General features: G+C 53.5%; 1 protein-coding gene across 1 annotated transcript in view; it reads left to right on the top strand.

Annotated features, from left to right (window-relative positions):
- The first annotated feature begins 6,987 nt into the window (after positions 1-6,987).
- The window catches only part of COL2A1 (collagen type II alpha 1 chain), a 30,661-nt gene continuing 20,549 nt past the window's right edge, over positions 6,988-17,099 (top strand). Inside the window, exons 1-12 of the mRNA XM_044227858.1 lie at positions 6,988-7,140; positions 11,203-11,409; positions 12,836-12,852; positions 13,039-13,071; positions 13,182-13,214; positions 13,313-13,366; positions 13,541-13,642; positions 14,878-14,955; positions 15,587-15,631; positions 15,735-15,788; positions 16,177-16,230; positions 17,004-17,057. Coding sequence (XP_044083793.1) covers positions 7,056-7,140; positions 11,203-11,409; positions 12,836-12,852; positions 13,039-13,071; positions 13,182-13,214; positions 13,313-13,366; positions 13,541-13,642; positions 14,878-14,955; positions 15,587-15,631; positions 15,735-15,788; positions 16,177-16,230; positions 17,004-17,057 — 816 coding nt within the window. The 5' untranslated portion in view covers positions 6,988-7,055. The remainder of the gene's footprint in view (positions 7,141-11,202; positions 11,410-12,835; positions 12,853-13,038; positions 13,072-13,181; positions 13,215-13,312; positions 13,367-13,540; positions 13,643-14,877; positions 14,956-15,586; positions 15,632-15,734; positions 15,789-16,176; positions 16,231-17,003; positions 17,058-17,099) is intronic.

The following is a 17,099-nucleotide window of genomic DNA, read 5'->3' as shown; positions in this document are numbered from 1 at the left end:
CCCAAGGCTGTGTCTGGAAGAGCTAGTCTCAGTTAAGGGCCAGGACAGAGTGCTTCCATGCGGGGCACTGCTTTGGGCTGCATCATACCTCTTCACATACATTAGAACTTATTTACCTCTTAGTCTGGCTTTTTCCAGGAGCATCTCCTCCAAGGGGGTAATGTCCTTGAGGAGAGGATCCATACTGGGTAGATCTCTGTGTCCCCCATACCACTTAGCGGCGCCAAGTGCATTGTCTGTGCTTAGGCCAGCGGAGCTGAAGGAATGCTGGTGAGACACTGGAGGGGGAGGGGACAGGAAGGAGGACAGGGGAGGGGGTGTTCAGAAGGACTCCAGGGCTCTGAGGGCTGGTGTCTGCCAGGGAGGGGTGTGGAAGGCAGTGGGTGGCTGTCAGCTGAGAAGCTGGCCCGCAGGCCAGAGTGGGGTGCAGGCGTGCAGAATAGAGTGGGGCTCTGGCTCCCCTGGACAGGTGCCTCGGGCAGGTCAGACAAGGTGCTCTCATTGGGTTTGCGGTGTGGAGAAGGGCAGTACACGCTGTCCTGCTCCCTCCAGAGGTTGTTTTTGGCAGGGGAGGCCATGAAAAGCTTACCACACGTTCCCTTGAGCTTTTCAGGGACTTCCTGGAGGGCAGGCCCACCCCACCCACTGGGGCAGAATAAACTTGGTTTCCAGGGACCTGGCTTTCTCTGAAGGTAGACGTGCCCTGACAGGCCCAGAGTCATCCCCGTACGGCTCCTTGCTTCCCGTGATACTTCCCACCCCCTAAGAGTACATGGATGAGCAGCCCCGAAGCATCCACTCAGCTCTCCGCTCTGCCCTGACACCGTCCCCACAGAACCCAGTCCCTGCCTCGCGCTGACCCCATTTCCTATCAGGGAAATGGAACATAGGAAGAGTGGCCTCCCATCTACTTGAGGAGACATCCTTTGAGAGTTCACACACTCACACCCCCATCAGCAGTCTTTGCGGGGTCATGCCTCCTCTCCAACCTTCTGTCCATCCCTTTCCTTCAACTCGTTTCTCCTTTCTGCTGCCCCTTAGCTCCCCACACCTGCCATATCTGCATATTCAGTCACATGTCACTGTCATGTGTCACTGCCACGTCTCCCTGCAGACACCACCACCCCGTTAGCCCGGGCCACAAATAGCCAGCCAGCCTGCTGTAGGCAGGCCTGCACTTTACCAGCCTTGATGGGCACGGGTGGTCTGGAGATCTTGGTAAAATGCCAATTCTGGCTTAGTGGGTTCCGCTTTTCTAGCAAGTTCCCAGGGAGGTGGGCACTGCTTGTCCATGGGCCCCACTTCCAGCAGCAAGAATTTAGAACACAGACTCTGTGACAGCAGCATGCTACAGAGACTCGAAGCGTCTGAGTTACAGGCCCTGCTCTTAAGGAGGCCTGGGAGGGGATTTGTGTAGGTCAGACGAATGGCTGGATGGACGAATGACTAAGGGCACAACTCCATGGTACTGGGTGTCTGTAAGTGTAGAGCTCACAGGAGGGAGAGAGATGGAAGACAGAAGCCAGCCGCTTTCACATGTCTGGCAGGGTTTGGGCCCCTCAAGGGCTGTCCCTGGAGCCCCTGCACTGGGCCATTGCTTGACGCATGCACAGAACAAATGCTCTGTCACTCTTGGAGATGGGCTGTGGCTGGACGATCTTCTGACGTGGAACTGACTGCTTCCCATGCAGCCTCTGCTGGGAGTGCTGCGACTTCTCTGCACCGAGGCTTTGACCCTTGTCCCATCACCCCAGCACCATCAAGAGCCGATGAGAGAGACACATGTTCCTTAAAGCCGAATGCCGTGCCCTTTAAGAAAATGCAAGATTTTGTATGAAAGGGTTCTGTAATTAAAAAAAAAAAAAGTTACATGGGACGATCATTTTTGTATTTCTTCAAAAAGTAAGTCTTTAAAAAACCCAGACATCTCTCTGTTTTTCTCCCAAAGGCCTATCTAGTAGGAGAGAAGTCAAGGAGGGAAAAAGGAGAAGGGAGGCAGCTCTGAGCCAGACTCAGTGACAACCAGTGGCATTCATGACAGCCTCTGCGTCTGGCCTTGATCTTGTCTGTAGAGCCACGTCTTATTTCCAGTAGCCCCCATGGCTGACCCCCCATTGTCCTGGGCCCCTTGCCTTGTCTTCTGGGTCATGGTTCTGCGAGCCTGGTCGTGGGAGCCATCATGTGCTCTCACCATCGCTGTGCATTTCAAAACCCCACCCATCCCGGAGGCTCCCTTGGCTCAGGGAGCCTTCCCCAGCTTGCTCTGGGGCCTCCAGAATGCTCTTCTTGTTCTCTCTCTCTCTCTTTGTGCTTGTGGTTTCTTTTCTTTCTTTTTTTTAGGAGGGTGCCTTCTTCCAGCGTTTTTCAGTCCATTTTTGTTTCCCTTACGAACTCAGAGACAGTCCCTTAATCCCTTCCGTCTCCCCATTTCCTACCACAGTGAGGTGTTCAGTGTGAGTGCTGAGCTGGATTTGTGCGGTGCTGAGACAGGGCTGAGGAGACTGAGTGCGATTCTTGATGCCGTTTGCGTTTGAGACTACATAGTGACACATTTATGCTCCAGTGCGAAGGAATGTCCACCATAAATCTGGAAACCCTACCCTGGACAGTCCTGATTCTGTTACTCTGCCCCAAAAAATGTCAAAGGAAAACATAAACACATCTTGAAAGGATGTCTGAACTGAGCCCAACCAACAGAGACTGAACGCCACTGAGAGACTGAACGCTGAACGCCACTGAGCGCCTGGACCCGCTCTCCCTCCACCATGGCCGACTGGGGGAAGCGCGGCCAGAGGTTGGGTGAAGCGTGTGCTTTCACCGCCTGCCATATTTGGGGCTGGCTTTACCTCTCAGGAATGTGAATCCTTCCTCACTTTATCACTATTTTTAAATGGAATTTGTGCAGAGGGAGAGAAAGCTCCTTTCTTTCCTGTCTACCTACAAATATCTTGCCCAGTGAGTCTGTGTCTACAGAAGTCTAAATTTAATATCCACAGTAAAAGGAAAACAGCAGAAGAGTTCTTTCATGACACAAAATGACTGGTTGAACCCGTCTGTCTCACTGAGTCGGTCGGATCTGGGGTAGATGCACGGATTCTGTCTGATCGCTCAGTGTTCGATGCCCTTCCTTCCCCAAGTCCAGTCCTGCACGTCTCCGTGCCTCCTTGTCGGTTTAGAGCTGCTGGGCTAGAAGGCTTTTCACGTGACATGAAAAAACACTTATTTTCATTAAGTTTAACGGAGACCCTTCTAAATTGTAGTGCACATTTCCCTGCCTCTTCGAAGAGACCGTATTAAACTGCAAAGAACATTTTCTTGGACACTTAAATTCATTGTGACGAACCATAGGATTGCTGCAGATGCTATAAAACGGGGTATTCCTGGAGCCACTGAGGACCCCAGAGCATTTGACCCCCACCCTGCTGGCCCAAGGTTACCAGGTTTTTTACTCACTTTGTCAACTTCATATTGCTTTTCTGTCTCCTCTCTTCTTGTCCCTTCTTGCTCTTGTTATTGTTTTCATTCCACAACTGCTCTCTTACCTCTATGTTTTTGCATCTAATGGGTGACGTCAGATGACATTTTACCTGTTAAAAGAATATCTAAACTATGAATCAACAGACACTGAGCAAGAGGGACTCTAGGATGTATAAAATGCATATGCTCGAGTACATGCCCTAAATCCTGGCCGCTCAGAATTCTGAGTGGTCACTGGTTTATTTCCTCTTCTTTTTAGCTTCTTGGCTAGGTTCTGGATAGTGAGATTGCTGGGTAAGTAATCTCCAAGTCCGTGGTTCCCCTCTACCCCTTTGGCTACATATAAGTTCAATTCTAGTCTGAGTCACAAATCAGAGGCTTTTATTTAATTTTTCAAAGATTTTATTTATTTATTTGACAGAGATCACGAGTAGGCAGAGAGGCAGGCAGAGAGAGGCAGGGAAGCAGGCTCTCCACTGAGCAGAGAGCCTGATGCAGGCTTGATCCCAGGACCCTGGGATCATGACCTGAGCCAAAGGCAGAGGCTTAACCTACTGAGCCACCCAAGCGCCCTTGTCTATTTAAATTTGTTTATTTGTGGAGCATAAGAAATAACATGGAGGACATGGAGAGATGGAGAGGAGAAGGGAGTTGAGGGAAATTGGAGGGGGAGACGAACCACGAGAGACTGTGGACTCTGAAAAACAATCTGAGGGTTTTGGAGGGGTGGGGGGTAGGAGGTTGGGTGAGCCCGATGGTGGGTATTATGGAGGGCATGTACTGCATGGAGCACTGAGTGTGGTGCATAAACAATGAATTCTGGAACACTGAAAAGAAATTTTAAAAATAAAAGTTTTTTAAAAATGTTAAATTTTATTTTGCTTTGATCAGTTTTCATCTCCGATGGAAAAAACTTTTTTTTTCCCTCATAGGGAGCAGAGAACTAAACTGTATTCACAGATGAACCATGATTACTGGGCAGAATCTAGAACTCCAATGTGTATTAAGAGTTCACTGGCAAAGAGGAATCACAGACTCAGAGGATGAAATCTAGAGCAGCCTCGCTCTGGAGGATGTGGTACTTCACTGTCCACCAAACCAGATCACCTTGAAACAGGCTTTGTTTTTTTTCATATATTTTAGTGTTTTCACCAAACCTTTTTTATTTGGTTGAATTTTTATGGCCACTTGTATTTGAGGTCAACCCAATGACTACCCAGCTTTGTAGCTGCCTACATACTGTTTGTATCATAAAAGAAATCATATTTTGCATAGACATGCTCTAGTCCATGGGGTTTCCCTAAGTCCTCCGGTGTGCTGACATTGTGCTAGGCACTGTTCTTGTCCCCAGAGGGGCTCCCGGGCTCATTGCTAACACCAATGAATAGAAAGATTAAAAAAAAAAAGGAAGCCACACAAAAAAAGTAAGTGGCATAGACTGTTAAGTGGACACAGGCTACAGGTGCCAAAGGGATTCAGGAAGGCAGGGAGAAAGTTGTGTTCTGGAGATATCGCAGAAGTCTTTGGGGTTGGGGGGGGCTTCCCCTGGGGGGTCTTGAGAAATGTGTGGGGTTTGGTCAGTCATCCTCCCTTCCAGGTGGAAGACAGGACCCATGGCCTCAAGGAGGGCCTGGGACACTGCGGGCCTGAGCCATGCTTTCTCCTGGCAGAGGCTGAGGCTGAGGAAAGGCTCAGAGCTTCATACCCGCCTTGAATAGGAGCTTGGGAAAAGAGCGAATGCAGGCCCATGGCCGGCAGAGCAGTGGGAAGTCATGGTTCAATCCTTCACCCACTTCCATCCAGGCTGCACAAAACATGGAGGCATCTCTTTAAATAATGAGACGTCTTTCTCTTTCTGGTCAGCACACGTGCACAGAAGTTCTGCACACTTGGAATTCTAGGCTCTACTCTGAGAAGCTTCAAAGGACGAGGGATTGGAGAGAGGGAGGGCAAGCCCCAAACTCCCTGTGGGGCAGCCTGAAGCCCAGGGGGTAGAAGTAGCTTCTTCCTATGCCCTCAACTTTAGAGGAAAATGGGGCAGAAACTCCACTGCTCGGGAGGGCAGATCTGGTCAAGTCAGACCCCAAAGAAAGTTTCATGAAAGTTTGTGTTTTCTTAAAATTCTTTGAGAAACCTGACAGTCCTCAGGGAGAGAAGACCATCTGCTGGACAGGAAGAAGGTCTATTCTGGGTCCTTTCCTCTTTAGTATCAATGGAGACACCAGGAGCCTCTAGAGAAGAGCATGGCTGAGCCCTGGGGAGCAGGCTGTGGCAGGCTAAGGTGCCCCAGGGCCCTCATCAGGGAAGGTGAGGTGAGGTGGGAAGCAGCAGAGGGCCAGGGGACCAACTAGGAAATTCTGGCTTCTCCCCTGGCTCACAGAACTCGGTCCAGCTGGACCAGCCTCCCAGCTACCTGGACAGGACTTCGGCAGTGACCAATCATCCCTGGCCAGGACTGCTTAACCTGGCTGCAGTGCCCACTCACCCCGGGGACTCCCGGACCCCGGGCCAGGAAGAGCAGACACCACGTCTGAGCCTGGACCTAGACAGTCCCCCACCTGGGCAGCAGGCAGGTTTAGTCTCCGCTCCCTCCGTCCTCTGTGGCTGCTTGAGCCCCCTCCCCCGGGCCTGCCCCCGCCCCCACACCTTCACACAGGTCTTCCTCTGTGCTATAACACACCGGCCCCTTTCCTGGCGATTGGCTCCGGCCAACGTCTGCCAAGGCTCCAGAGGAGGCTCTTTCTTTGCAAAGCTGGATGGGGGAGGGGTTGGGGGCTGTGGCTCTGAATCTTCAGGTGGGAGCCCCGGGCCAGGGACTCCGGGAAGTGGCCAGAAGATAGGTAGAGGCAACTCCCAAAACATGGTGCTTCCTGAAGGTCTCGGAGGTTTAGGGTTCCAGATACCATCGCGAACTGCCCCCGTGCCCTCCTTCCTGCCTTCCGCCCAAGGTCCCAACGCGGAGCCCCCCTAACCCTCCCTGCTACTCCTTTCTACCACTTTGCCGGCTCCCTCCCAAGTCTTTTCCGTCCACGGTCTAGGGCTCGCGGCCTGCGCCTCAGCAAACACCCCCCGCCCCTCCAATCCCGGCAGAACTCCGAGGGGAGGGGCCGGAGGCCCCCCTTCCCGCCTGTGGTCGGAGGGGGCAGCGCCGCAGTCCTGGGTTGGGGGGAGGACAGCAGCGGTCTCTGCGCCCCGCCCGATCAGGCCACTCAGCACACTAGGGGTGGGGGCGGGAAGCAGGGCTAGGGAAGAGGGGGGTCCAGCCCAGGCAGGTGCGGGCTCTGGCTGGGCCCAGGCCGGCTCCGGGGGCGGGGTCTCAGGTTACAACCCCGCGGGGGGCCGGGGGCGGCCCGCGGTTTGGGCGAGTTCGCCAGCCTCGAGAGGGGCCGGGCGCATATAACGGGCTCCGCGGAGGGGAGAAGACGCAGAGCGCTGCTGGGCTGCCGGGTCTCCTGCCTCCTCCTCCTACTCCAAAGGCCTCCTGCATGAGGGCGCGGTAGAGACCCGGACCCACGCCGTGCTCCTGCCGCCTCGCTGCGCTCCGCTTGGGCCTGCTCCGCCAGGCCCCGCGGTGAGCCATGATCCGCTTCGGGGCTCCCCAGACGCTGGTGCTGCTGACGCTGCTCGTCGCCGCTGTCCTTCGATGTCAGGGCCAGGATGTCCGTAAGTCGCCCAATGTCCCTGCCTGCCACCCTTCTGTGTCGTCCCTTCGCACCCTTCCTCCCGCGCCCTCTCTCGCTCTGGAGTCGGTGGGTCCGGGTCAGAGTGGCTCCCTGAGTCACCGCGTGCCGAGACTTGGGTGCAAGACGCGCAGGAGCTCACCTAGTGGAGTTCTGCAAGTTCGGGCTCTGTCTGAGCGTCCTCTGGTGCGGGTCGCAGTTGGAGGCAATTACAGGTCTCTCCGTTGCGCAGGAATTTGAAACGTGCAAAGTATCGGGTCGAGATGTTTGAGCGCAGATTTAAGCGCGCTCTCTTCCACCGACTTTGGTAATTAGGCAGGGGCACACGCGCACAACTCACCTCCCCGAAGCACTCGGAGTTCAGCAAAAACAGGTCTTGGCCCATCGATCTTAGGAGAAGTTGAAACGGGCACTAGCGAAGGAGTGAGAAAGCACCAAAGTGTTGACCTCGCAATCTTCTCCAGCGGTTGGTGGCTGGAGGGTTCAAAGGGGAGTTAGACAAAGGAGATGCTCTGAAACTGGTGGGCTGAAATCCGAGGCCACAAAGAGTCTTCGGAGAGCCGCTCTGAGACTTCAGCGCCTCTCGCAGTTTCCTCCCCCTCCTGGCTGGCGCAGGAGCAAGGTGCAGCAGCCCTCATTCTCATCTCGGCTTTCGCCCTGCCTCTAACGGGTGCACAAACTTCCCGTAGGAGAGGCCGTCTGAAAGGCGATAACATTCCAACCAGATTGTGCTTTTCAAACGCCCCCAGAAAATAGCGCCCCCTCCCCGCCGACCTCCCCTCCAAACACGGAGGTTCTACAATGAGTTACTCTTCTAAGTTCCTGGAGCTCGTGGAGCCAAACTGCGAGCTATGGATCTGTCTCTCTGTGTGTGTAGCAGGGGAGGGGGCACTGTTGGTCGATTGCTATAACAATTTCAACCGAATATAGTTAGAGATGGCGGTTTCACAATCTAGTTCAAAGGCGGTTCGGATCGCACCTTTCCATCTCTGGTAAAGTTCACTGTCTGGGATTATATTCAGGACAAACGAAGCCTGGAAAGAGTATTAGGTAGAGAGGACTTTTTTTTTTTTTTTTTCTTTTTCTCCACGTGTTTGGGCACGTTTCCGATGGCTGGGATTCCAGCCCTGTCTTTGTATGTTACAGACTGTAAATCAATCGCAGAGGAAACTTTTTTGGGGGGCGGAGGATGAGGTGGGTGGGAATCAAAACCCCTCTGGCGACCAGGCTCTATTTGGTCTCTCCTGCCACCAGGTTGTCTCCAGAGACGATCTGGAAAGCTCTGGGCCCAGGAGGGCTTTCCTTTCGTTAGCTCGGCTGTGAGGCAGGGAGCTCGGGCAGGAGATTCTGGCCGGGTCGTCCGGTGTTGCGCTGAACTGGCCACGCGTCCCCGGGCACTTGTTGGAACACGGTGTGTCTCTAAGTGATCCCAGCTTGGTCTGACTATATTTTTGTCTTCAGTTCGCACGGACACCCACCTCTGCTCAGTGCACAGTGAAATTAACTAAGTGTCCCCAAATTTGGGAGAATTTGGGGATTCTCCATCTATTAGAGACATTCAGGTCAGTGGCGGAGCGCTCTCCCGCCGCAGCTTTACCGGGAGTAAGTTTCCTGGGCCCAGATCTTCTAGTCGCAACCCCTTCTCCCTGGGGGGAGTGCATCGGGGCGGTTGACTCTGCTCCCTGGCGGGTCCCTGCCGGGTCACCCCCTCCTCCGTGGGCGGTGGACCCAGAGACGTGACGTGGAGAAAGGCACGATCTGCGTGGACGTCAGGGATGTCAGAACCCTTAAGCTGGGGCACACCCCTCCTCCCCAGCTGTCCACGAGTTTGAGAAACTCATTGGAGGCGGCGTATTTGACCCACATCTGCATTTCACAGCCCTCGCCTCCGAAAGTGCCCCTCGGCTGAGGGGAGAGATCTCAATTCTCCTTTGTGAGGCTTGTTTGCGTTGGGAGATTGGCAGCGATGGCTTCCAGATGGGCTGAAATGCTGCCCGTATTTATTTAAACTGGTTCCTTGCGGAGACCTGTGAATCGGGCTCTGTGTGCGCTCGAGAAAAGCCCCATTCATGAGAGGCGAGGTCCGGTGGATTCCCCCGGACTCCCCGACCCCCTCTCCACAATGCCCCCCTGTGCCCGCCCGCCGCCACCTCCCGGGCTCCAGCCCTGCGCAAAGCGGCGGCGAAGCAAAAACAGTTCCCCGAAAGAGGTAACTTTTTAATTGGCCTGCTACAAAGGAGCGCTTTATGCGGCGCTGCGGTAACGAGGGGAAACGGATCAGGCGCGCCGGGATGCTATCGGCAGCCGTTTGGAACAGCAATTATGGTGGTGCTGGGCTCCTCGGTCCACACCTAGGGGATCCGGTTACGGGGCTGGCTCCTTTCTGGGGCAGTCATTTAATCCTACTTTTCACTCTCCCAGTGTCTGTGGGCGAGCCGCGTCCAGCGATGCAGCCGCGAGAGTCACCCAGCGGCTCGCACCGCCCGCACCGCCCGGCCCCGCCCCCCGCATCCCGGCGCCGCCCTTCCGCGGGAAATCCGAGCCGCGTGCGGGTGCACCCCCTCCTCCCAGCATTTTCTTTTTTAACCCCGAGACCTCTTGAGTGAGGGCGGGCTTTTCCTTATACCGGACGGGAGACCTCTATCCCCTTCCCCTGCCCCACCACCCGCTTTTTGCCATTCCAGCTATTTTAGCGGTGGGCGTGTCACGGCACTGGGACCCGTTGTACCCCCTGGGATCCCCCTACCCTCGCCGGGATTATTTTGCCTAAAGGCTGAGCGGGTTCCTACAGGTGGCAAAGGGTGGGGGGAGGTTTATCTTGAGATTTTCAGTCTCCTTCAAGAGCAGCAGGCAGGCCCATTTCTTTCTCCGCCCACCTGGTTTGTGGCTCTTTCCTATTATTCATCCCCTGCAGCTGCCATTGCTTTGGGGATTTTGATGAGAAAAACAGCGCTGGGCGCTCCCTAGCACGTGGTGCGGGCTCTTCAGCCCTTGGCGCTCTCCGGAGAGCTCTTGTCAGCACAGGCTTCGTTTGCAGGGTGAATTCCAGACGGCCGGGCGCTGGTGGAGAGAGAGAGGACTGGTCCGTGCCGTTCTTGGTCTGCATTCTTGGACGAGACCAGGCCTGGACTGGGCTAATCTTAGCCCAGGCCAGGCGTTCAAAGCCCCCTGAGCCCTCCCCACCCCCCACATTGATGTGTTGGCTTCTGATGAGGTTAGGGTCTCTTACACGGAGGGGAAGGGCTGGAGGTTAGCTGCGGAGGGGGGAGGGAAGTGTCTCTTGGCCCTTCCTGCCTCCCAAGGCATTCTGTTAGCCTGCTGGGATCCCCAGTGTGTTGTCTGAATTGGCCTATCCTACCCACCCTCCAACTGGTCCGGATTCTAATAGGATTTAAATTATGGGACATTATCCTAATTCTAACAGCTCCGCCTTCCACCACCACTACCCCGGCCCCATATATCCACTTTTGGAGTCTGGCTGTTCCTAGATTCTAATTTTTGTAGGTAGAATTTTCTACAAGCCTTCTGCATTTTAGCTGTCAGTTGTAGTTAGCAAATCCCATAATTCCTAGAGGAAGGCAGAAAAAAGGCCTCTGTCGCTGTGCTGGGGGAGTGGGGTGTCTGTTTTCTCCTCTCCCCTGTCTTTGCAGTTCCTGAGTTCCCATTCAGGGTCTCACCCCCTGCTCCCACTCCAGCTTGCCCCTGCCCCTTCACCTCTGCCCCAGGCTAGGTGCCAGAAGCAAATATGCTACAGTAGCCCTGCCTCCCCCTTCCCTTCACTGCTGGGTCCCCAGGGGAGGGGGGGTTTCAGTGGCAAACAGAGGGCATAATGCCAGGTGCACAATAAAGGGACCTTGAATATGTGGACGACTGCAGGATGGCTTAAGAAAAATCATTTTCAACTGATCTATGTTCAGGAGCCCGCATTCTTCAGCATTTGAGTGATGTCAAGTTGACTGCAACCTCTTTCTCTTTTTCTCTTCTGGCTCCCCACCCCCTCCTTCCCTTGGCTCTCTCTGCTTCCCCTGCCCGGCCCTTGGTGCAGAGAAGGCTGGCAGCTGTGTGCAGGATGGGCAGAGGTATAATGATAAGGATGTGTGGAAGCCCGAGCCCTGCCGGATCTGTGTGTGTGACACTGGGACTGTCCTCTGCGACGACATAATCTGTGAAGACATGAAAGACTGCCTCAGCCCTGAGACCCCCTTCGGAGAGTGCTGCCCCATCTGCTCAACTGACCTCACCACTGCCGGTGGTCGTAATTTATTTATTTCCTGTTCCACATAAATAAATTACTTGCAGGTGCAGCAAATGCCCTCCCATGGATGCTGGTCCTCTCTGCGGGGTGCAGGGACTGGTTATCCATGGGACCCCAGCAGCCGAGGCTGAAAGGAAAGGCCACTTCTTGCTTGCAGGTTGAAATAGAATGAGCCTGAGACACTGAGAGAGGTCCTTCCTCACCCAAAACCTCCCCAAAATACACTTCCAGCATAGGGAAGGGCGGGTGGGATTCCACAGAAGTATCCACACTAGAATGATCTCTGCAAATCATTACAGCCACGATGGCGATCACGTGCTCTGTGGGCCAGACCGCAGATAAATTCCTCTATGACCCATAGCTCATCTTCTCTGTAGAAGACCGCTAAATATCTGGTCTTCAGTGCGGAGAGACCTTGGCCGGCTAGTGGGGAGACAGAGGGCAGGCTCCCTCTTTGAAATATGGGACCTCGGTGGCAGTTTCCTTTTGCATTTACCTCTCTTGGAGTTAACTGCCAATTAAGAAGCAGGTTAATAAGAGAAGGCGGAGCTGGCTCCTGGAGGGTGGGGCTGGGCCAGGGCCCTGCAGGCCTGCACTCTGGTGGGTTTATTTACTCCCAGCCCAAACTGGTGCTGGGGGTGGTGCATGCGTGTCCGTGACCCCTCTACAGCACTTGGACACAGGCCCCATCTCCCTGTTGGGGGGGCACATGCCTAGGCGCCTTGGGTGGCCCTCGCTGTCCCCCTCCTACTCAAACGGAGAAGAAAGTAGAAAGGGAAGCAAGGAGTTGCCCTTCTTTTACACTTCGCCAACACTGGTGACCTGCTTTTATGGTCCAGATTTCCGGATCATTTCTGAGGCCCACGTGAGGGAAGTGTTGATTGCCTCACTACTTTGCTGCCACAGAGGGGGAAGGGGTCTCTGATTTGGGAAGGCCTTCGCTGCAATGCCCTCTCTAACTCCCATGCCCTGCTGTGTTCATGTGCTTGCTTCGAGGAGACCCAGCTTGAACGTAAGACCCTTCTGACCACCTAACTCCACTTCTGGGAGGGCTCAGGCTGCGGGAAGGGCTTCCTACCCTGTGGGGAGAGAAGACACTTGGACCTTCTTCGAGCTTCTGGTGCTTCCTTTCTTGGTGCTAATTAGACCTTGAGTGCCTCATTTTCTCTCCCTATGCCCTGCTCCATTCTTTTGCATGCCGACTGCTTTTTCAGTAGCAAAGTCTGGGTCAGCTCCCTTCCTCAAGGGACCTCAGCAACCCCAGGACCCCAATGACCCTAACATCCCAGTGCAGGGACAGGAAGCTGCCTCCTTCTGGGGTTGTGTCCTTGTCTTTGTTTAATCCATTAAGGAGTGTTTGAGTGACAAGAACTCGTACTTCTCCATCTCACAATTTTTCATTCTTCTCTTTTTCCATCTGCAGGGCAACCAGGACCAAAGGTAAGGGCTTTTTCTTCTCCTTCTCCTCTTGCTTTGCTAAGTGGTGTTGTGTGCACCCAGCCAGTGGTGTTTGTAGGTAGCAGCAGAAAGCTGTCTTAGGGGGCATCTCAATGCTTGGCCCAGGGTTTTGTACTTGGGGCTTGGTGGGCTTGCATGGCTCCCTCCTCAGACTGTGTCCTGTTTCAGGGACAGAAAGGAGAACCCGGAGACATCAAGGATGTAAGTACAGATTTCTCTCATCCCGGTTACATCTTCTACTCTAACTGGGTCACCTCCTTGGGCTCCCTCTAATATGCCATCCTTTGGGTCTCTCTCTCTCTCACACACAGATTGTAGGACCCAAAGGACCTCCTGGGCCTCAGGTAAGAACGGGGGAAATCCCTTCCTCCATCCCTTCCTCAAGTAACTGATCTGCAGGTCCCCTGTCTTGCCGTCATCTCATCATTTTCTTCCCCTTTAGGGACCTGCAGGTGAACAAGGACCCAGAGGTGATCGTGGTGACAAAGGTGAAAAAGTGAGTTGAGAGATGTTCCCCGACCCCCCCCCACCATGGACTCCCCGAGTCCTCTGACCTCTCCCACCCCTCCCCCTGTGTGCATGCATGACCACCTCCTCAGGGGCAGCCCATGGCCAGGCAGTCCTTGCATAAGCCTGCTTCATGTAGGTGCCCTTTTCTCTTTTTGCCAAGGGTGCCCCTGGACCTCGTGGCAGAGATGGAGAGCCTGGGACCCCTGGAAATCCTGGCCCACCAGGTCCCCCTGGCCCCCCGGGTCCCCCCGGCCTTGGTGGAGTAAGTATCCTTACATCCCCTCTCTACAGGCTGTCCCTCTGGACATGGGACTTCCAAATTGCTACTCACACTTGGCTGGCTGGCGCCCAGGGCTGCGAGCAGTGTGTACATAGCCCGTCCTTGGGCTTCTCCCTGGGCCTGTAATTTAGTGGAATCACATATTACGCCTGACACTGCGGCGCTAAGGGAGGACTTTTTGCACTCGCCGGGTGCCTGCAGGGCAAGTCTTCAGTTACCAGGTTCCCAGGCATCTGTCCTGTGTGGTCGATTCCTGGGCGCGGGAGTGGGGGCAGAGGGAGAGGATGACTGGACGCTGGTGGTTCCCTGGAACAAGAGTGGCCGCTGTCCTTGGAAGACATTTACTCCTGGTCCTTGCCGGGTACATTCCAAGCCACCAATTCGCTCTCATGAAAGAGCCCCACTGAGCGAAGGTGTGCGGTGAAAGACATTTTTGGAATTAAACATCGACAGATTATATTATTGTCCACTTTTGGCACATTTGCTGTTTTGATGTTTGCTAGGTTTTAAATTTTTAAACTTTGGTGGCTTGCAGATGCCTATGCCTTCCCTTGCCTGAAATATTTTAAGGCTGTTGATTTTAGTCTTTTACTGGGCATTAAATGCCTGGGAATTAAAAAAACAAACAAACAAAAAACACCAAACTTTAAGAGGAATATTTTAATTGTATTTCTCAATGTAGGTCAGACAATATATTTACTATATTAGAATTTAAAAAATAATTCCATACAAAGAAATGCAGGTAACTGAGACTCCTCCAAATAGCTCCGTATCTCCCAGGGAAAAGATTATGCCAGAATCTCCTAACGCATTTTCAGAATGATTTTTCAGGCATCATTGGCAATTCTGTCCAATGCAGTTAGTCTGCAATAATTAGTTTATCTAAAATAGAGTTTTGGCTTGGGGTGCCTGGGTGGCTCAGTGGGTTAAAGCCTCTGCCTTCAGCTCAGGTCATGATCCCAAGGTCCTGTGATTGAGCTCTGCATTGGGCTCTCTGCTCAGAGGGGAGCCTGCTTCCTCCTCTCTCTCTGCCTGCCTCTCTGCCTACTTGTGATCTCTGTCTGTCAAATAAATAAATAAAATCTTTAAGATAAATAAATAAATAAAATAAAATAAAATAGAGGGGTTTTTCCCCCATCCTGGTTTATAGCTTACCTAGATGAGAAGGAACAACCTGCGGCCTCTCAGTCTTCTAATGTCATTGAGTTTATTTGCAGAACTTCGCTGCCCAGATGGCTGGAGGATTCGATGAGAAGGCTGGTGGCGCCCAGATGGGAGTGATGCAAGGGCCAATGGTAAGAAAAGACAAAGGGTTTTTGCAGCCAAAATGGCAGGAGGTGGCCCTTAGCAGAGCCAGAGAATCTGACAACCTTACGTTACAGATAATTGCTTAGAGCAGCTCTTCTCCCTCACTTATGTAACCTCCCATGGGGTCAGCCCAAAGCATTTGGTTTTTAATGGTTTTTAATGGTGATGGGTGCCAGTTCCAATGACGCGCCGGAGTGACCAAGAAGAATGAGGATGGAGAGATGCAGGAGGTTGAGGCTGGAAGGCCAGTCGCTGTTGCTCTTGGAATGAGAACTGAAGAATGCAGACAGCAGCCACTGTCCTCCAGCACCCACAGACTTCCAGCAGGAAATCTCAGCCCTGCAGCTCCGACTTGGCACGAGCTAAATGAAACTCAGACTTTAGTAAACATGGCTGCAGGCCAGGAGAAAGCAAGGCCAGCTTCTCTATCCAAATGGTGCCTATAAATAAGTAGATTGTTGCGCAGGGAGTGGGAAATGAGAGGGAGCAGCCACTGTAGGCCCCCTGCCCACAGAGTAACTTTTTGTCCTTTGTCTGGGCTGCTGGCTGTGGGGTGGGGGCACACTGGTGGCCGCTGGCGCATCACTTCCAGTGACCCCCTTCCTCTTCTCACTGCAGGGCCCCATGGGACCTCGGGGACCTCCAGGCCCTGCCGGTGCTCCTGTAAGTACTGGGTCTTTCTGCTCTGCGGTAGTGCAGACACTTTTTCAAGCTCTCATGTGTCAGTTTGTGGGCTTAACTTGGTGTGCTCATGTTACTTTTTTAGGGACCTCAAGGATTTCAAGGCAACCCTGGTGAACCTGGGGAACCCGGAGTTTCTGTGAGTACCTGCGCTCCCCCGGGGGGGGCCTCCAGCAATGTACCATGCAGACCCCAAGACTGCCCTGAGTTTTCCCAGGGGAGGACCCCAAAATGCCACTTCTTAGCTCCACAGGGATCTCTCCTAGAGAAGCCCAGGTAGCAAGGACCACCAGGAACTCTGTCACAATAGTCCCCTTTCTGGGTCACCCCTGGCCTGTGCTGCCTGCTGCCTTCCAGTATGATCAGCTCTGCCCTCTTGCTTTCTCTCAGCACTGAGTAGGCTTCCCAAACTCCTGCCTCCATCTTTCTTCCTTATGGGAGAACTTAGATTCCAAAGGCTGCAGTTCCCAAATTTGGTCTACTAATTAGGCATCATTCCCCCTCCAACTATCTCACTTCGTTTGTAGGGTCCCATGGGTCCCCGTGGTCCTCCTGGCCCCCCTGGAAAACCTGGTGATGATGTGAGTACCCCCAAGTAGTCCCATGAGTGGCTGCCTCCTTTGGAAGGGTGTGGAGAGAGGGGTATCTATGGGGGCAGGGATGTGGAAGTGCCCTCAGCCTGGCCCAGGTAGAGGTGTCCTTAGGAGCAGGATTAGTCCATCAGAGCCTCAGACCCTGTCTACTGTCTACATTCCCCCTTGCAGCTTAGCTTATGAGTGTCTGGGGACTGCTTTGGACCCACTGGGAAGGGAAATAATTAAAATATCATTAGCTTCAGGAAGGGAAATTGAGAAATGGGAGAAAGAGTGAAAAGATGTCATGAAGGGAAAACAAAAGGAAGACGCTCAACAGCCCAACATTATCTTAATTGTAAATGAGCTAGGAAAAGCACAGCCCGCGTCAGGATGTCTGCAAAAGATACAGACGAAGTGAAGAGACAAGAGTTGGCTCTCGAGCTATTCTTATGAATCCCATTAGATGGTAAAAGTCTCTCCGGGTAAGGCAACGCTAGCCGGGTCTGCAGGGCTTAGGAGGAGAGAGAGGAAAGTTCTCTGGGGAAGCTGCAGGCTGGTCCAGATGCAGATGTTTGCCCACACAGTGAGCAGCTCTCCAAAAGAACACATCGTGACCCAGAAAGGCGTTTGAAGCCTGGACTCTGGGGGAAGTGGGGGAGATAAGTAAGCAGGTGGCGAAAGGCACAGAAGCCGGGTGGGGAAGAGAGACGCGATCCGGAGCGGGCCAACCATGCTGACTTGTCTTGTGGGGAAGCTGAAGTACATCTCTCTCCCTTTAGGGCGAAGCTGGAAAGCCTGGGAAATCTGGTGAAAGAGGCCCCCCTGGCCCTCAGGTAAAGTGCCCCCCTTTCCCAGCTGCAAACCTTGTTCCGAGT

This window comes from Neovison vison, chromosome 12 (assembly GCF_020171115.1).
Source record: "Neovison vison isolate M4711 chromosome 12, ASM_NN_V1, whole genome shotgun sequence".
Lineage (NCBI taxonomy): Eukaryota > Metazoa > Chordata > Mammalia > Carnivora > Mustelidae > Neogale > Neogale vison.
Note: the sequence above shows the minus strand (reverse complement) of the source record. Positions and strands in the feature narration are given on the sequence as shown.